The sequence below is a fragment of the Haliotis rubra genome, unplaced genomic scaffold (assembly GCF_003918875.1).
Source record: "Haliotis rubra isolate DU_JTF1 unplaced genomic scaffold, ASM391887v1 Scf110, whole genome shotgun sequence".
In the NCBI taxonomy this organism is placed as follows: Eukaryota; Metazoa; Mollusca; class Gastropoda; order Lepetellida; family Haliotidae; genus Haliotis; species Haliotis rubra.
This window is the reverse complement of record NW_025765004.1, coordinates 371,601-390,198: the sequence shown is the minus strand read 5'-3', so window position 1 is coordinate 390,198 and position 18,598 is coordinate 371,601. Positions and strand designations below refer to the sequence as shown.

The window sequence follows — 18,598 nt, the reverse complement described above, 5'->3', positions numbered from 1 at the left end:
GACACATGTCTGTATCATACAGCTGGGATATGATGACACATGTCTGTATCATACAGCTGGGATATAATGACACAGGTCTGTATCATACAGCTGGGATAGGATGACATGTGTCTGTATCTCTACATGTACCTGGGATATGACACAGTTCTATATCATACAGCTGGGACATGATGACATGCGTCTGTATCATACAGCTGGGATATGATGACATGTGTCTGTATCTCTACATGTACCTGGGATATGACACAGTTCTATATCATACAGCTGGGACATGATGACATGTGTCTGTATCATACAGCTGGGACATGATGACATGTGTCTGTATCATACAGCTGGGACATGATGACACAGCTGAGATTCACACAGCTGAGATTCACAACAGAGAACATCATGAATAGGAACACAAGGGGAAAACTTGGGTTCTAAGCTTTAAAAGAACATAACATAGTCAATTATTCACAGAATATTATTCTTCCTGATGAAGGTAACAAAATGAATCGTTCAGGCAAAATTGGCAAGACTTGAAAATATTCTGAAAATGTTGTTGCATGTATGAAACTTGTCTCGATAAATGACTTAGTTTAGCCATAATGCCACAAAACCATATGCATCTAATGATGTTTTCCCACATCTCTCAAACAACAGAGGAGGAAAGCATAAGTCTGTAAGCATCACCCTCACCACAGACCTGACTCTGCATCTATATTAATAGCAGGAGGCTACATACTGAACTATGATCTATCACTACATTTCCCAGCTATAGTCCTCCCACAGTACCAGGGACGGGATGTAGCAACAGACAAGAAGAAGTGTGTTTCCTGCCTTCCCAGGAGGGCTGACTGTAGGAAGGTGGCCTACACATGTTCCTGAAAGCTGTGGGAGATCGACACAAGTATTTCCACCTTGTCATGTTGGACTGAATGAAATGACAAGCCTACAGCTAAAACTGGATACAGATGGGTGATTTGCTGGGAACTTTCACACGTATCTTGTCTTCCAGCAGGATCAATCACAGCTACCTCAGTGTTACTAGACCATGCTACACTAGACGTGTTCAAATAGATATTAGAGTCTTTAATCAAGTTAAATGATGATCGCAACGAAAAATTTATCACAGTCATTGAGCCCGTAACTGAGATGGAATATGGAATCACTCATAACCTGTGTTTATGTCGTGAACAGTGATGTATCAATACATGCAATAGTTCCATGACAACACAGATGTCAAACAACTCCCACCAACAAAGATGTATATAACACAGGGTAGGCCTGGAGTGTAGGCCTTATACACTGTAACACAGGGTAGTCCTGGTGTGTAGGCCATACACACTGCAACACAGGGTAGGCCTGGAGTGTAGGCCTTATACACTGTAACACAGGGTAGGCCTGGAGTGTAGGCCTTATACACTGTAACACAGCGGAGTCCTGGAGTGTAGGCCCTATACACTGTAACACAAGGTAGTCCTGGTGTGTAGGCCTTATACACTGTAACACAGGGGAGTCCTGGAGTGTAGGCCCTATACACTGTAACACAGGATAGTCCTGGTGTGTAGGCCTTACACACTGTAACACAGGGTAGGCCTGGAGTGTAGGCCTTACACACTGTAACACAGGGTAGGCCTGGAGTGTAGGCCCTAGGGTGTGTAGGCCTGGTGTGTGTGTAGGCCCTATACACTGTAACACAGGGTAGGCCTGGTGTGTAGGCCCTATAAACTGTAACACAGGGTAGGCCTGGTGTGTAGGCCCTATAAACTGTAACACAGGGGTAGGCCTGGTGTGTAGGCCCTATACACTGTAACACAGGGGTAGTCCTGGTGTGTAGGCCCTATACACTGTAACACAGGGTAGTCCTGGTGTGTAGGCCCTATACACTGTAACACAGGGTAGGCCTGGTGTGTAGGCCCTATACACTGTAACACAGGGTAGGCCTGGTGTGTAGGCCCCTATACACTGTAACACAGGGTAGTCCTGGTGTGTAGGCCCCTATAAACTGTAACACTGGGTAGGCCTGGTGTGTAGGCCCTATACACTGTAACAGGGTAGGCCTGGTGTGTAGGCCCTATACAACTGTAACACCTGGGTAGGCCTGGTGTGTAGGCCCTATACACTGTAACACAGGGTAGTCCTGGTGTGTAGGCCCTATACACTGTAACACAGGGTAGTCCTGGTGTGTAGGCCCTATACACTGTAACACAGGGTAGGCCTGGTGTGTAGGCCTTATACACTGTAACACAGGGTAGGCCTGGTGTGTAGGCCCTATACACTGTAACACAGGGGAGTCCTGGAGTGTAGCCCCTATAAACTGTAACACAGGGTAGGCCTGGAGTGTAGGCCCTATACACTGTAACACAGGGTAGGCCTGGTGTGTAGGCCTTATACACTGTAACACAGCGGAGTCCTGGAGTGTAGGCCCTATACACTGTAACACAGGGTAGTCCTGGTGTGTAGGCCTTATAAACTGTAACACAGGGGAGTCCTGGAGTGTAGGCCCTATACACTGTAACACAGGGTAGTCCTGGTGTGTAGGCCTTACACACTGTAACACAGGGTAGGCCTGGAGTGTAGGCCTTACACACTGTAACACAGGGTAGTCCTGGTGTGTAGGCCCTATACACTGTAACACAGGGTAGGCCTGGAGTGTAGGCCCTATAAACTGTAACACAGGGGAGTCCTGGAGTGTAGGCCCTATAAACTGTAACACAGGGTAGGCCTGGTGTGTAGGCCCTATACACTGTAACACAGGGGAGTCCTGGTGTGTAGCCCCTATACACTGTAACACAGGGTAGTCCTGGTGTGTAGGCCCTATAAACTGTAACACAGGGTAGTCCTGGTGTGTAGGCCCTATAAACTGTAACACAGGGGTAGTCCTGGTGTGTAGCCCCTATAAACAGTAACATGGGGTAGTCCTGGAGTGTAGGCCCTATAAACTGTAACACAGGGTAGGCCTGGTGTGTAGGCCTTATAAACTGTAACACAGGGTAGGCCTGGTGTGTAGGCCCTATACACTGTAACACGGGGTAGTCCTGGAGTGTAGCCCCTATAAACTGTAACACAGGGTAGGCCTGGTGTGTAGGCCCTATAAACTGTAACACAGGGCAGGCCTGGTGTGTAGGCCCTATACACTGTAACACGGGGTAGTCCTGGTGTGTAGCCCCTATACACTGTAACACAGGGTAGGCCTGGTGTGTAGGCCCTATAAACTGTAACACAGGGTAGGCCTGGAGTGTAGGCCCTATAAACTGTAACACAGGGCAGGCCTGGAGTGTAGGCCCTATACACTGTAACATGGGGTAGTCCTGGAGTGTAGGCCCTATACACTGTAACATGGGGTAGTCCTGGAGTGTAGGCCATATAAACTGTAACACAGGGTAGTCCTGCTGTGTAGGCCCTATACACTGTAACACAGGGTAGGCCTGGAGTGTAGGCCCTATAAACTGTAACACAGGGTAGGCCTGGTGTGTAGGCCCTATAAACTGTAACACAGGGTAGGCCTGGTGTGTAGGCCCTATAAACTGTAACACAGGGTAGGCCTGGTGTGTAGGCCCTATACACTGTAACATCGGTAGAACGGGTCATAGGGAACTTTGATCATTGATCTTTTGTTGTTGACCGCTGGGGTCAATAGAGATGGAATGTCACCCAGGCCATGAAATAATCCGGCCAACACAGGGAGCCCCTGTAGCCTGTCACTGGGCAGTCCACCAGCAGCAGACAAGCAACAGCGTCACCCTAGAACAATGTGCCTGATGTCACAATAGTCAGGAAGTCGGTCACTTGGGGTCAGCCAGGCTGAGGCCGATTGCCATCATACATAGTGACACTTGTGCCTCTGGTGTATAGCTACGCCAGCAGTCATTACGCAGTTGTTACACTCTGAAGCTCTTTCACGTGAGTATTCACACGGTGAAAATATCACGAATAAAACTGAGCAGACCAGCCAATATTTCTCCAAACATAACTGACCTTTCCACACTGACGAAATATGCCATTCATAAAGTTTTGTTCAGAACTTTGAAAGCTTAGTTTTTCAAAGAAATAACAGAAAATGTTCTACAGTTTTAAATGCATGTTTGAAAAGGACAAACAACATACAATTAATATAATTTATCATAAGTCTTACTCGTGCAACATTCACAGCATCTATAACAAGTACCTTCAACTCATCAAAATTTCGCACAATGTCAAGAAAGCTCACTTTCATTCACTACAAGCACGTTTTCCACAGGCTGGCTATTTATAAATCCCTGTACATTCTAAAGAAGAAACAACAACATGTCTTCAAAAGTAGTAGATAAAAACCATGGAGAACTATCTAATTACAGTTCCTTATTCCTGTCATATATTCCAGAGCATCACAATGTCAAGGGGCAATTTTCTTTCCCAGTTGTAGGCTCAAAATACACTTTCCATACGCAGCGTGTATCATCTGCAACTATATTATCAAAGCAGGAAAGTCAGTGCTTAACGTTCGTACATAGCAAACAAAATACTGTGCATTGTCTCAGAGACTGGGATGACACACACTGAAGCAGTATTCCTTACATTCACACAATGGTATGGTGTAAGGGTGCTTTTTGTAGGATGCATGGAATCCCACTGCCTGCTGTTACAGACGAAATATAGAGGGCACCTAAGTTGCAGGTCATGCTGACCCACAGCTAAATGACAACACTAGACTATCTCTGTGTGTAATCATGAGTGAAATATGAAAACAGGTCCCGCTGTAGGAGAGATACGACTTCATTCCTGACAAGCCTACCTCTATCTGACATAAATAACACCAATAGTGATTATTACATCCCTTACCATAAGGTGGGTCTAGGGGTGCATGGATGACCCCTGCATTAAGAGGCAACCCCATTATACTTAACACAGAGAAAAGGGCATGTAAAATCATATTTTCCATGTGCATAGCATAACTTCTATTTCATGTACTGTGCCCAATCAAAACTAGATCCTTTTGTAGGAGGCGAACAAACTTTGTAAATGAACTTGCATTCGCACATCACTAGAGTGAGTGAGAGAGTGAGTTTAGTTTCACGCCACTTTTAGCAATATTCCAGTAATATCACGACGGGGGACACCAGAAATGGGCACATCACTAGACACGATAATTAATTGTCGTTCCTCTTATGCTACTACAGTGGACTCTGTCAATACCGCCTCTCTTTTAACACCGCACTCTGTCTACATCGGCACAAAGTTTCAGTCCCGCAGAAATGCACGCTATTATCATTTAGAAACCTCTGTAAACATCGGCATCTGTCTATTCAGGATATCGGCATTGTTTTTCAGTCCCAACGAACAAGTTGTTATGAAAACGAATCTGTAAAACCGCACATGAAAGACGGCGTAACCCTTTGATGCAATTAGGTCCAAATGATGTAACAACACAATTCGCTGTGACTCCCGAGATTATTCAGAAACGGAAGTGTTAATCAGTATCTTGTTAATCAGTGAGTGGTAATGTAACACTTACCCAGAGTAATTAATACATGTAGTGGGCAGTTTGACTGTATAAACAAGCAAGTGTTTACATTTTGTTGATTCGCTGGTATTGACTCCCCGTGATTATTCAGAAACGGAAGTGTCAATCAGTTTCTTGTTAATTAGTGAGTGGCACGCGTCACTTACATAGAGGCTTAATCGCTTGATGGCGCATATCGCTCGAAAGCTCTGAACATCAACAATATCACTGTACTCTTGCCGAGAGTATTTTCACATTTGTAAGAAGCGATTTTATTGATAAAGATTGGTTTCTAACGACGCTTTTCACTACACTCTGCTTATAAGGGTCGGATTGGTCAAAATCAGACACGCGACCTAAGCAGCCAATCATATTATGGAAATGGATACCGCCCTCGTGAAACGAAAAAGTTTTAGATTAAGACGAAAGTTTTGGGGTAAAATAATGCTATTCTGAACATATTAAGAAAGACATCGCTACCTATAATGTGAAATCATGGAACGTATTGGACATATCGTATAGGTTATGGCCTATGACAAAAATGCTTCACGATATATTTTCACATTAAGCATCGTGGTGAAAGCCGAGATGTAACTTGTCAGTGACTTGACTTACATTGCATGATCGCCAAAAGAATGGAAATAGTAATTTTATATGTACGCTTGACAACTTTTATGAATGTTATTGTTGATTTCAATTTATTTAATGATTTCCTCGATGTTTGAAACATCGCTATTTTGCTCTTTGACAATGCTATTGTAGACCCGCCGTCAAGCATAAACAAGAATCGCTGTTTGCAATAACATTGCGAAAAATAGTTTATAATTTTAATTCTGCCGATAATATATGATCAGTTGAAATTTAATAAGAGATTTCAGACATTTTTATTTTTGATTTAAACAACATGAATGTGCATTCAGACACTGCCTTGTTTCTTATTCAAACATCTTGTTAATGCTAAAGTGACAGTACATAATTGACAGCTTAACTTCCGCGGTGCGCAGGGCGCCATAAGTTTAACCTAGCTTAAACCGCACTCTGTCAAAACCGCATTTTTACTTGGTCCCGACTGATGCCGGTATTGACAGAGTACACTGTAGAATTGTTTGTGTTCGATTATGAGAAAATATGAACGATTGCTTGGTCGTTTAGTCACTGCGACCAATCATCGATTATTTCAATTAATCGGACCACCACTAATTGCGGTAGAGTGAAAAGCGGACCCTCATGAACATGGTAAGAAGAAGTTGTATGAGTAAAGAATAAGCATGCCATTTCACACACGCTTTCACCAATGTTCCTGCAAACAGTTTTTAATGAATGAAAATGGGACAAAATTTAATCCACTGAAATGAAGTCTAGGAAGATTGTTTTATTGTGTGTTTTCTGACATCATACATTTTCGGATGGTTGTGTTTATTCTCACAAATAACTTGGTGTGTTGCATCACAGCAAGCATCATAAGTACTCGGGTGATGGCATGTCTTTATGATAAAGTTGTCTTTTATAAGTTAGTACAATGTTTCGTTGTTCATGTGATTCATAAAAACCCCTGAATATTTCTTAAACATCTGAAAACCCACAATACGAGGATCTGTACAATGATCACTTCTTACTGCAATCCACAATGAAGTTTGCTAGTTTACAACATGATTAACTTGAGTACGGCGGCGGATTTTATATATGCTATTTTCTATGACATAAAGAAGTGTGATCGGTGACGAACTCTCTTTTAAGGTAGCCACAGATTACCCGTGGTATCACAAAGGGCATTATTGCAAGGGATGATATTATAAAACTTTGATATGTTATTGTACAGTATGCTTTGATCCTAACATATATCATCAGCCCAAATCTCCAATAGTGCTGTTAGTGTTGCGACTGTTGTAAGCCAGTGTTAGATTATGGGAGATTATGGGAGTAAGCATTGTCTTACCATTAAGATTGTTTAGTTGAACAGGTACCTGGGCCATTTATATTATGTTTGATATGAGGACACTACTATACATATATTAAATGGATACTGTTTCTACAACCACTCACATGTGTACCCAGATCTGATCAACGTAATAACATCACTGGGTCATATTACATAAAGTTGATAAACACAGTTGAAGACAAATTCCAGCAGGGTGTATGACAAACATGTGTTTATCCAGTTGCAAGGTGAGCCATCCAGAGGTTACCACATCACCAGGCCTGGAGAGAAAGGGAGCACCTGTCCCAGACAAACAATGGGCGAGCCATGACCCCACCTACAGCCCACAGATAACTGTCTTGCCCCCAGTACCTTCAGCCGGGAACATCAGTTGTGTCTCGTCCAGTTTACACTGCAGTACCTATGGTAACCTTTTCAAAAGAATGAATGTTGGGAGGTATATTCAGCTACTTCAGCCATTTGTTGAAGTTATGAAAGTGAGTGAGTTTAGTTTTGCGCCGCTTTTAGCAATATTCCAGCAATATCACGGCGGAAGTTATGAAAGAAACACTTAAGAAATACACTTCGCTCTACCACCATGTATAGTGTAATAAAACACACTTTTGCCCTGAACTATTATAGTTAAAGCACGAGGACGCTTGATTACGAGGGGGCACACTAGAATGGCGCAGTGACGGGATAACGTCATTCAATTGTTACGTCATCAAAAAACTATACCTTTATTGTCTGATAATGTATTTTTTTTTTTGATTGTTCTAACCGCTAGACATCTTAGAATGTCTCATAACATACCATCTTGCATGTTGTAAAAATGATGAATGCTTAGTGTCTGAAAATATCTAACTCTGAGAGAAACACATAGTTCCATTTAAATTGAAAAAGAGCCAGTGTGAGATAGGAGATTCAGCCTGTAGAAATAGAGAACATAGAAATAACATGAAGTTGGTATAGCTTTCAGTTGGGTATTAAAACTGCAAGGACACATCAAATAACATCACCCTGAAAAATGCTGATCTTACATTTTTTACAATCTGCATTCATTAAAGGTCACATGCAACGTAAAACACAACTTTGCAGATTCTGATACCTTTCGGTATGGACTTACCGAAAAAAAGCGTCAAAAATGCAAATTCAACTTATAAAGTTGAAAAATAACGCGATGAAAAAAAACGCGCGAAATCAGAGTTCAAACGTTTCACTCATTTTCCCAGACTTTTCTGGGGAAAACGGGTTTCAACAGCTGGGCTAAGCTCATAGCACGCGGCGCAGTGAAATAGGTTCAGCGCAACTTGAGCTGGTTGTCCGGTGAATACTTTCGGTGAAGGCTTTGGTGTGAGCTATTTTCTAATGTTTTGTTGATATCTCACAGGCTGCGAGCTTTTTATATGTTATGACAGTAAATTAACTGTTTATATAATTTCACCACACGCTCTTCTTACCGAGTCACTTTCTCAGTTCGATACTTAAAAGCAACGCCATTATTTAGCTGACAGAATTTCTAACTGTGATATAGATATGTCGTTGTCACAGACAAAACTCAATGTCTTGTTTTATTGACATCTGTGTGTCTGCCTGCCTGTCTGCTAATGAAAATATTCAATACACATCTGCTATCACTGACCACATGTAATTTGAACTTAACACCAATCAGACTATACACCATAAACAAAATGCATTGATTTATGGCCCGAGTTTGGTCTCTGTCATATTATGTAATTACACAGACAGGCAGGTGTGATACTTGTACACATGACATGTTATGATGTCTGTTGATTGCAAAATGTTATACACAAAAACTGAGCATGTATTTACAAAACCCAACATCTCTACATATACACACACAATAAGCCGTGAGGGCATATGCAAATGAACCAGCCGTTACACTTGAGTGCACACCCACCCGCTCTGACTGGGTTCGGTATCCCGGCTGCTTCGTTTCTTGGTAAGTAAACCGAAGTACACAATATAGCACTTTTGATTTGCGATTGTACGCTTATCATTTTGTTTATATGTTTTTTCATAACCAGCAATGTATATTATATGTCACGAATAAGTGATAATTGTGTTTTAATTATGTTTGATTTTTTGGTTGCATGTGACCTTTAAGTGCTCTGGGTCATCACTGCAGGCAATTAGGCCCTGTACAGATTGCTAGAGGTTGATTGATTAGCTATTCCACTCAAGCATTTCAAAAGCGGGCAGCTAATGAATGATAAAAGAACTAAAGCATTAGCAGGATAACCTTGTACACTGTTGACACAAAAGCAGGATAACCCTGTACACTCCAGGCACAATAGCAGCAGGATAACATACACTCCCGACACATCGGTAGGATAACCCGGTACACTCCCGACAAAACATCGGCAGGATAACCTTATACACTCCCGACAAAACATCGGCAGGATAACCCTGTACACTCCCGACACAATAGCAGCAGGAACGGCGGGATAACCCTGTACACTCCAGGCACAATAACAGCAAGATAACCTTGTACACTGTTGACACAAAAGCAGGATAACCCTGCACGTTATCAACACAGCATTGGCAGGAAAACCCTGTATACTCCCGACACAATAGCAGCAGGAAAACCTTATACACTCCCGACATAACATCGGCGGGATAACACTGTACACCCCAGGCACAATAACAGCAAGATAACCTTGTACACTGTTGACACAAAAGCAGGATAACCCTGCCCGTTATCAACACAGCATCCACAGTATCCTGTACACTCAAGGATAACATACACTCCCGACACAACATCGGCAGGAAAACCCTGTACCCTCCCGACACAACATCGGCAGGAAAACCCTGTACACTCCAGGCATAATAACAGCAGGAAAACCTTATACACTCCCGACACAACATCGGCAGGATAACCCTGTACACTCCAGGCATAATAACAGCAGGAAAACCTTGTACACTCCGGACATAACTTTGGCAGGATAACATTGTACACTCCCGACACAATCGCAGCAGGATAACCCTGTACACTCCAGGCATAATAACAGCAGGAAAACCTTATACACTCCCGACACAACATCGGCAGGATAACCCTGTACGCTCCCGACACAACGTCGGCAGGATAACCCTGTACACTCCCGACACAACGTCGGCAGGATAACCCTGTACACTCCAGGCATAATAACAGCAGGAAAACCTTGTACACTCCGGACATAACTTTGGCAGGATAACATTGTACACTCCCGACACAACGTCGGCAGGATAACCCTGTACACTCCAGGCATAATAACAGCAGGAAAACCTTGTACACTCCGGACATAACTTTGGCAGGATAACATTGTACACTCGGCACAAATCGCGGCAGGATAACCCTGTACACTCCAGGCATAATAACAGCAGGAAAACCTTATACACTCGACACAACATCGGCAGGATAACCCAACATGTACACTCCCCGACACAACGCCGCAGGATAACCCTGTACACTCCAGGCATAATAACAGCAGGAAAACCTTATACACTCCCCAACACAACATCGGCAGGATAACCCTGTACACTCCCGACAATAACGCCGGGCAGGATAACCCTGTACACTCCAGGCATAATAACAGCAGGAAAACCTTATACACTCCTAACACACAACAACCCTGTACACTCGCAGGATAACCCTGTACACTCCCGACACAACGTCGGCAGGATAACCCTGTACACTCCAGGCATAATAACAGCAGGAAAACCTTATACACTCCCGACACAACATCGGCAGGATAACCCTGTACACTCCCGACACAACGTCGGCAGGATAACCCTGTACACTCCAGGCATAATAACAGCAGGAAAACCTTGTACACTCCGGACATAACTTTGGCAGGATAACATTGTACGCTCCCGACACAATTGCAGCAGGATAATCCTATATACTCCCGATACAACATCGGCAGGATAACCCTGTACACATCATGACACAAAAAAAGTGGAATAACCCCGTACACCTCCAGGCACAACAGCAGTGGGATAACCCTGTACACCTCCTGACACAACAGCAGTGGGATAACCCTGTACACCCCCCGACACAACAGCAGTGGGAGAACCCTGTACACCCCCCGACACAACAGCAGTGGGAGAACCCTGTGCACTTAAGCAACAGTTTTGGTGTCAGTAAAACAGTAACAAACACTGATGTTACCTTCACAAACATGTACAGGATGAATGAACCATGTTGAATGACTGACTAATCTACCAAAGGCTGAGTACTGCTGGGTACAGTGGAGCATGCAAATCTGCTTTCACATTAAGAGTATTTCAAATATAACATGATGCATCAGCGTACTCTTGTGCATGTCTTAGATGTTTACTAGTTCAGTGCAGTGGTGCTGATAATACTGGTTTGAACCGACTAACATAAGATTCTGCAACACCCAGAGACTCAGCATAGCCAACGTACAGGAGGTGCATGTGAGCATTTCCTGCCACTGATGGACATTGTGAGCCGACACAACTGGAATATACCACAAAGAAACCAAGAGATGTTGACCCGCTTGTGACAAGCATGGGTTGCGTAAGACCAATCCTAATCCACATCTTCAAACATTAAACGCGTAAAATGTGATGTGTGTTGAATATCCCCTAGGCTTGCCACTGACTCTAACAGTACAATAATATTTCTTATATGAGAAGGGTAATATTTAAAAGTACTCACCATTTCATATTTACTGAGCAACTTCATTGCATACACCTTCTTAGCCCTTTTATGTCGCACCTTTGGAGAAGAATTGAAACTGATCACAATAATATCTCTTACGTGTATCAATGTATCATTAAAGGTTAAAAACATACTCCCAAACAGAGGCATTGGGATACATGATACATATAGACCTGTATCGTTAAACATGACCAAACATGTCTATAAGACAATAAGAGACAGTTTGGCATCAAGACAAAGTTACGTTCTTTGTATTTCTGGCCTGTGTCATGTTATTTTTGAGTATCGTTTGGAGATAACCTGTGTATCAAGATATATATCATGGTCTTCCAATCGCTTTAAAGAGCATACAAAATACAGTGCTATCTGAAGAGATGACTCTACTTACCAACTGTACTTCACCAAAGGCACCACGACCTATAACTTTGATCACATCAAAATCGTCTGCTTTCATACGAAGTTTCCTTAGTAAGTCTACAGTTTTTCCATCTGAAAAAGAACAGTTACAAATTATTAATTCCGTGTAGGAGAATGAAACAACTGGCATCAGTGAGTGAGTGAGTGAGTGAGTTTAGTTTTACGCCGCACTCAGCAATATTCCAGCTATATGGCGGCGGTCTGTAAATAATCGAGTCTGGACCAGACAATCCAGTGATCAACAGCATGAGCATCGATCTGCGCAATTGGGAACCGATGACATGTGTCAACCAAGTCATCGAGCCTTACCACCCGATCCCATTAGTCGCCTCTTACAACAAGCATTGTCGCCTTTTGTGGCAAGCATGGGTTGCTGAAGACCTATTCTACCCCGGATCTTCACGGGTCAAACTGGCACTGTCTGAGTTGACTGCAGTCTCCACTAACAGACTTTCATCAGCCTTACTGCCTTGTCAAGTAAAGGTGGTTATTTTATCACTCAAAGAGGTCTCTCGAGTAGGGATAGGTGTTATCACTGAAAGGCTTTAACATCTGTGCTCAGCTGTGCTGTACAACAGCCATGCAAGTTCTGTGCTTTTGACTTTGTGGCATACAGCGACAAGAAGCACAATGCAACAATCACACAATCATTGTCATGTCACTTTGAACTCATGTATATTGACTTTGCTGGCCATGTCTCATCTACAAATGGTGAATTTTACAGGATTTCTAATTAATTTCTATTCAAATTTTCAAAATAGCAAATACACCTAGAACTGTCAATATAATTTTCTATAAACTCGAATCTGGTAACAGGCCAATTATGGACAGTCATGTAATCTTTGACCTTCTTAATATTGATTGGTCATTTATCAACATCTCTTTTATGATTCACACACCAAATTTGGTAAAAATAAACAAAGAGCCACTGCATGAAGGGGATCGATATCCCTGAATGTTCAGTTCTCTATCTCAGGATGTGAATGTTCCATGTGGCCCAGGCTACCATCTGCCACCAGTCTATGTGCCCCAGCAAACAGGAGTTTGTGTCTGTCTCTTCAAATGCAAGAACTCTTAAAGGCTATTTCTGTACCGTCATGGGGACTAGGGGTTCTGTTGTTTAGTTCTTAATTTCCCCCTTCTAAAGTGGTCCCTGAAAGCTGAGTGGCTCGAGTAATTGTGTACACAAGGGAGCATTCCAGAAGCATGTGCATGTTTTGTCTGTAGTGAGCATTGTTATGCAATGAAATGAGGTGTACTCACATCGGAGAAGGAAATGTTCCACATTCTTATTCCGCTTGATGGCTGTATGATCTAGATCGGCCACCAGAGCTGTTATACTGTCCTGAAATAGGAAGGGAAAGGATGACAATACTGGACCATGCACCCCCACTGTGCAGTGTATGATATAGGGAAGAGAAACCTGTGGTCAATAATGAATCAGTGCAAAGTGCACAGGAGGTGGCCACCACTGTCCAGTCATATGTGGTCAAGTCTGGTGGGTCACCAGGATCAGCCATGCTGAGCTAGATGGAGTCATGCTGGGCTTTGTGTGTTGCAGTGAAACATCTCTGCTTATTGCTGGGGGTATGACGACACACTAAAACAGCCAGGTCATACAGGAACTGATCAGCACTCACTACCCACATTGAAGCAATCTCCACAGTGCCCTTTCTTATACAGAGAATCTCTATATTCATAATCATTTGATTTGCACAGAAATATTAGGCATTTTCAATGATAACAACTGACAACACCCCATCTGAGAAATATCTGTACATATTGTCAACTCCTGACAGGCTGAACCCCCTCCTGTCACCCTCTACAACTGGACATGTCACCAGTTATCACTGTTGCAAATACTCGTTTTATCTGAAATGTCCTCGTAATTGCAGACAAGGAACAATATTTTTCATCATACCAAAAACAAAAATAAACTGGCAGCAGTACAAAAACAAGCCATGTCATTTTATCTGTGTAGTGGGGTGGTAGAACAGTCTAAATAAACTTAGGCTCAGTATTATTCGTTACACTACTATATACTGAGTCTAACAAAACCTAGTAGAAGGTCATGTCAGCTAACCTTTTGTACTGACCAATCAGAACACAGCTTACCAAATCGTGAAAGTTAACATTTGCTCATACCGTTTGAACCTTTACCTCAAAAACTTCGAATGATTCCAAACGCTATTTTCCGCACGATCGCTTCCGAGTGATACACGCAATGAGTAAACAGTCGCTGAAAATAGCGTCTTTGTCAATATTCAAGGATGTCATCTTGGGAAAATATAAGCAAATAGTTACCATGTCATTAGAAACCCATAAGCGTATATACTGCAGGTCACATATCTGTGTTTTATGCGGATTTTTGTATATTGATAGATCAGTGTCAGCGATCAGGGAAGAGAAAATCCAAAAACTGTTTTGTAAGTCCCGCCGAACCCTAACAAGTAGCCGTTGTCTGATTGGTTAAATCTGTTCGGCCGTCTTGCGTTTGATTGGACGGTCATAGGTTGCTCAAAGGTTACCTGACGCGACCTTCTACTAGGTTTTGTTAGACTCAGTATAGCAGTGTAACGAATAATAATGAGCCTAAGTTTACTTAGACTGGGTGGTAGAATAGTCTAGACGTGAAAGCGTTCGCTTGTCACGTCGAAGACCCAGGTTCGATTCCCCACGTAGGTACAATGTGTGAAGCCAATTTCTGGTGTCCCCCGCCTTGATATTGCTGGAATATTGCAAAAAGCGGCGTAAAACCATACTCACTCATTCATCTGTGTAAATATTTGACTAAAGGGCCCATGTGTGCCCACGCTCCTGTAACTATAAGAACATCATGAACCAGCTACTTCCTCCAACAGAGCAGTCAGAATAATTCTAGCTATCTGGCAACAGTCTGAACTAGCTAAATCAATGGTCATGTTGTTGGAGGAACATCCATGCAGTAGCCATTGCCTTCAGTTCAATTACCTTCATAAAAATCAAGGCTTTCAAGGTCAGTGTTCAGTGAGTTCCTACACAACCATAAGTCACACAATTTCCTGGTACACACTGTAGTACAATCATATAACTTCCTGATTGATCAGCTTCATTTTTCAAGGATTTCCTTATTTTAAAATGCAAATATGTTAAAGTGTGAGATATAAAATGAAATCAGATTTGGTAGACTAAGTTAATTTACTTGTTTTACACATGACCTTAAAGTCCGACCCATAACACACAATGTGAAACAGCAAATAGATTGTTGTGGATCGAAGAGTCATTGACTGAACCGGTTGAATTGTGTCATGACTAGTCTGTGACAAGGATTATTTATTCATCTACATCATTTTACAAAGTCCATGTACCAATGTAAAAAATACAAAAATTAAAACATTTTTTTTTTACCAACTTAGTAAACTAAACATCATGAACATAACAAACTAGCCAGTGCTATTGGCCTTCTAGTTTTATGAGAAATGCAATTACAGCTCAAACAATCAAATACCTGACCATCAACCACTGTTCAAAGTGTTGTTCAATACTCTGTATATTTCACTTCTGAGATTCTTATCTTGCACGAAAGACTTCCTTCTGGCAAATAGAGTCTATCTTATCCCCTACTCTGTGACATACTGAATAATACTCTACCCTCCTACATTCTGACCATGTTGACGCTATAATACAGAAACAAATAATCCAGGCAGTTTGTCTTTAAGTAAATAATGCAAATTACCGCTGGTATATTCCACCATAATCAGAGTGGTCCAAGTCAGCTCGTGCAGGCTGTAAAGCTAATGATTAGACTCGGTACAGTGGCTTGTTACCTACTCAGCTTCATTGTAGGTAATACAGGCAACTGCAGCCTCCAAACCATGTGTTTCATATCACAATTAATTAGGCAGAGTATTATTACATTAAATTGTGAGTAGAACAAATTGGAAGACAAATTACTGCTTGAAGTAACAGTTTCCAGATTTTTGTCTTCCATGTGCAGACAAGGTAGAGTGATGATATGCCTAGCTAGTATTCTACATATTTACATTTTGTCAATACATTTATTAGCAATAACTAGCTGAAAGCTCATAGAATTCTGAATTTGTAACTTAGCTATGACAGATTTACCATTCTTTCTAACGTTTATAACACCCCTTCAGCTTAACAAGTAACAGCTATTTGCAGTATGTTAAATCCCAAATGCACATCATTGTAACTCATATTGTATCATATTAATCTACTTATGAAACTGAGGTAAATACTGGCCACTTCCCTGTTCACTAACAGTAACATGCAGAAAGATGACGGATTTGTCAACCATGTCAAGTGGGAACAACAGGTTTGATTAGATTTCCTCATTTTATAATAATTCACTGGGGAAGGAGGGTCTGTGTATTGCCAGCAAACATGGGAAATGAAACAGAGACAGACATCGTATATCGATCAAACAACTTAAATGTTTTAACAACATATTGTACACTGGCATCTGTTCAGTGGACCAATCAAGTCAAGACTGGACCAGCCTGGCTGACAAACATATTGTGAACATGATGAAGGAGACTCAATATTAGAATATTATCAACCCCACTTTAATCAATAACGGGATTCATCATAACAGTCACATTTCACTTAATTCTTTTCCTACCACTGACTTCCTACAATTAACAATTTCTGAATCTTCGATCGAGTCCAATTAGCCAACTTTGATCATGACCTGCACCAGGGGTTTACAGGACGCATCCTATACACATAAAAATTGACAATGGACGCAACAAAATTGATTAGCAATTATACAGGGACGCAGTAAAAGTCCAAATACTTTAGTAAAAATTCCAATCAAGTAACAGTAAGTTATCACTGAGTTTGTTACAAGCTGAGTTATGGTATCATTTGCAATTTCATTATTGTAACAATGAAAATGTTGATCATGATACACAATATAATAATTTTAAGCTTGAGTCCCAGGGACCCTCAAATACAGGTAAATCCCTGCCTACACCATATGTCTATAATTGTCACCTGACATGGAGTTCATGCCATAAACTGACAAGCAATGTCTGCATTATTGTAGACCTTCACAATCCCAGTCACCTGTATCCATACAAAAGAAACACTCCTCCATATGCTATAGGACTACTTTATCTCACTGCTTGGTTTAGCTGCTATTACTAAGATGTGCACTTCCGGAGTACATACTTGACCCGAATACAGCTGAAACAAGGGACCCTCTGTCTGCTAGCTTCACTGACTTCATTGTTTTGACCATCAAATCTTTACGTTCATTCTGGGTTTGACAAAGGAGGACACCATGCCCCACTTAACCCCCAAAATGTAGGCCATTCACAATATGAGACCAAGCTTCATCCTTACTGCAACAAGGGATGACTAGTGGACCTGCTCTCAATGATACAGCAAGGAATGCTGACTATTAAATCTTCTCTCACACTGACAGCAGGGCAGCTTGTCTAATTAAACCTACTCTCTAATCTACTGCAAAGAAACTTGACTATCCTCAGTTTTAGTCTCTTTAACTTACATACCAATTACCAAATATGTTAATAACACAGTTAATAGGAAACTGGTATGTCACAGATTCCCACAAGGGACAAACACATACAGATGTCAGCTAAATATCTGCCAGCATGTAATAAACTGAACTAGGGTTGGCTAAATTCATTGATAATTTGATATATCATCTATGGGGAAAATTATGAATGATTATCGACATGAAACTGGAGTAATATGGCACATAAACTATTCTGATGGAAGAAAAGTGTTTATTTACTCCGACAATACACCAACATAGGTTGTTATTTATATGCTGCTTCCAAATCATGTTGAGGATGGTGACATGTCAGTAATCCAAACCTAAACATGTCATCATTCATCAGTGTTGTGAAATAGATTGATTTATTTCAGATTGTATTTTTGTCATTGTTGCTCAAAACTACTTTGGTATTTATTGATACTTGATAAAAACTAAGTTAACAACCATCGATATCTATGATCTATAGTGACAGCCAGCCTAAAACTTATACAGTAATTCAACATTTAGATTGTCCATTGATGGAAATATGAACTGTAATGTAAATGTTTTATAAACCCATTGCACTTAAACAATGAAAATGAAGAT

The 18,598-nt window shown here is 41.6% G+C and overlaps 1 protein-coding gene across 1 annotated transcript in view; it reads right to left on the bottom strand.

The window, feature by feature from the left end:
- Positions 1-18,598, bottom strand: part of LOC124285935 (rho-associated protein kinase 2-like) — a 64,295-nt gene that overhangs the window by 41,192 nt on the left and 4,505 nt on the right. Inside the window, 3 exon segments of the mRNA XM_046722224.1 lie at positions 12,070-12,129; positions 12,461-12,561; positions 13,753-13,834. Coding sequence (XP_046578180.1) covers positions 12,070-12,129; positions 12,461-12,561; positions 13,753-13,834 — 243 coding nt within the window.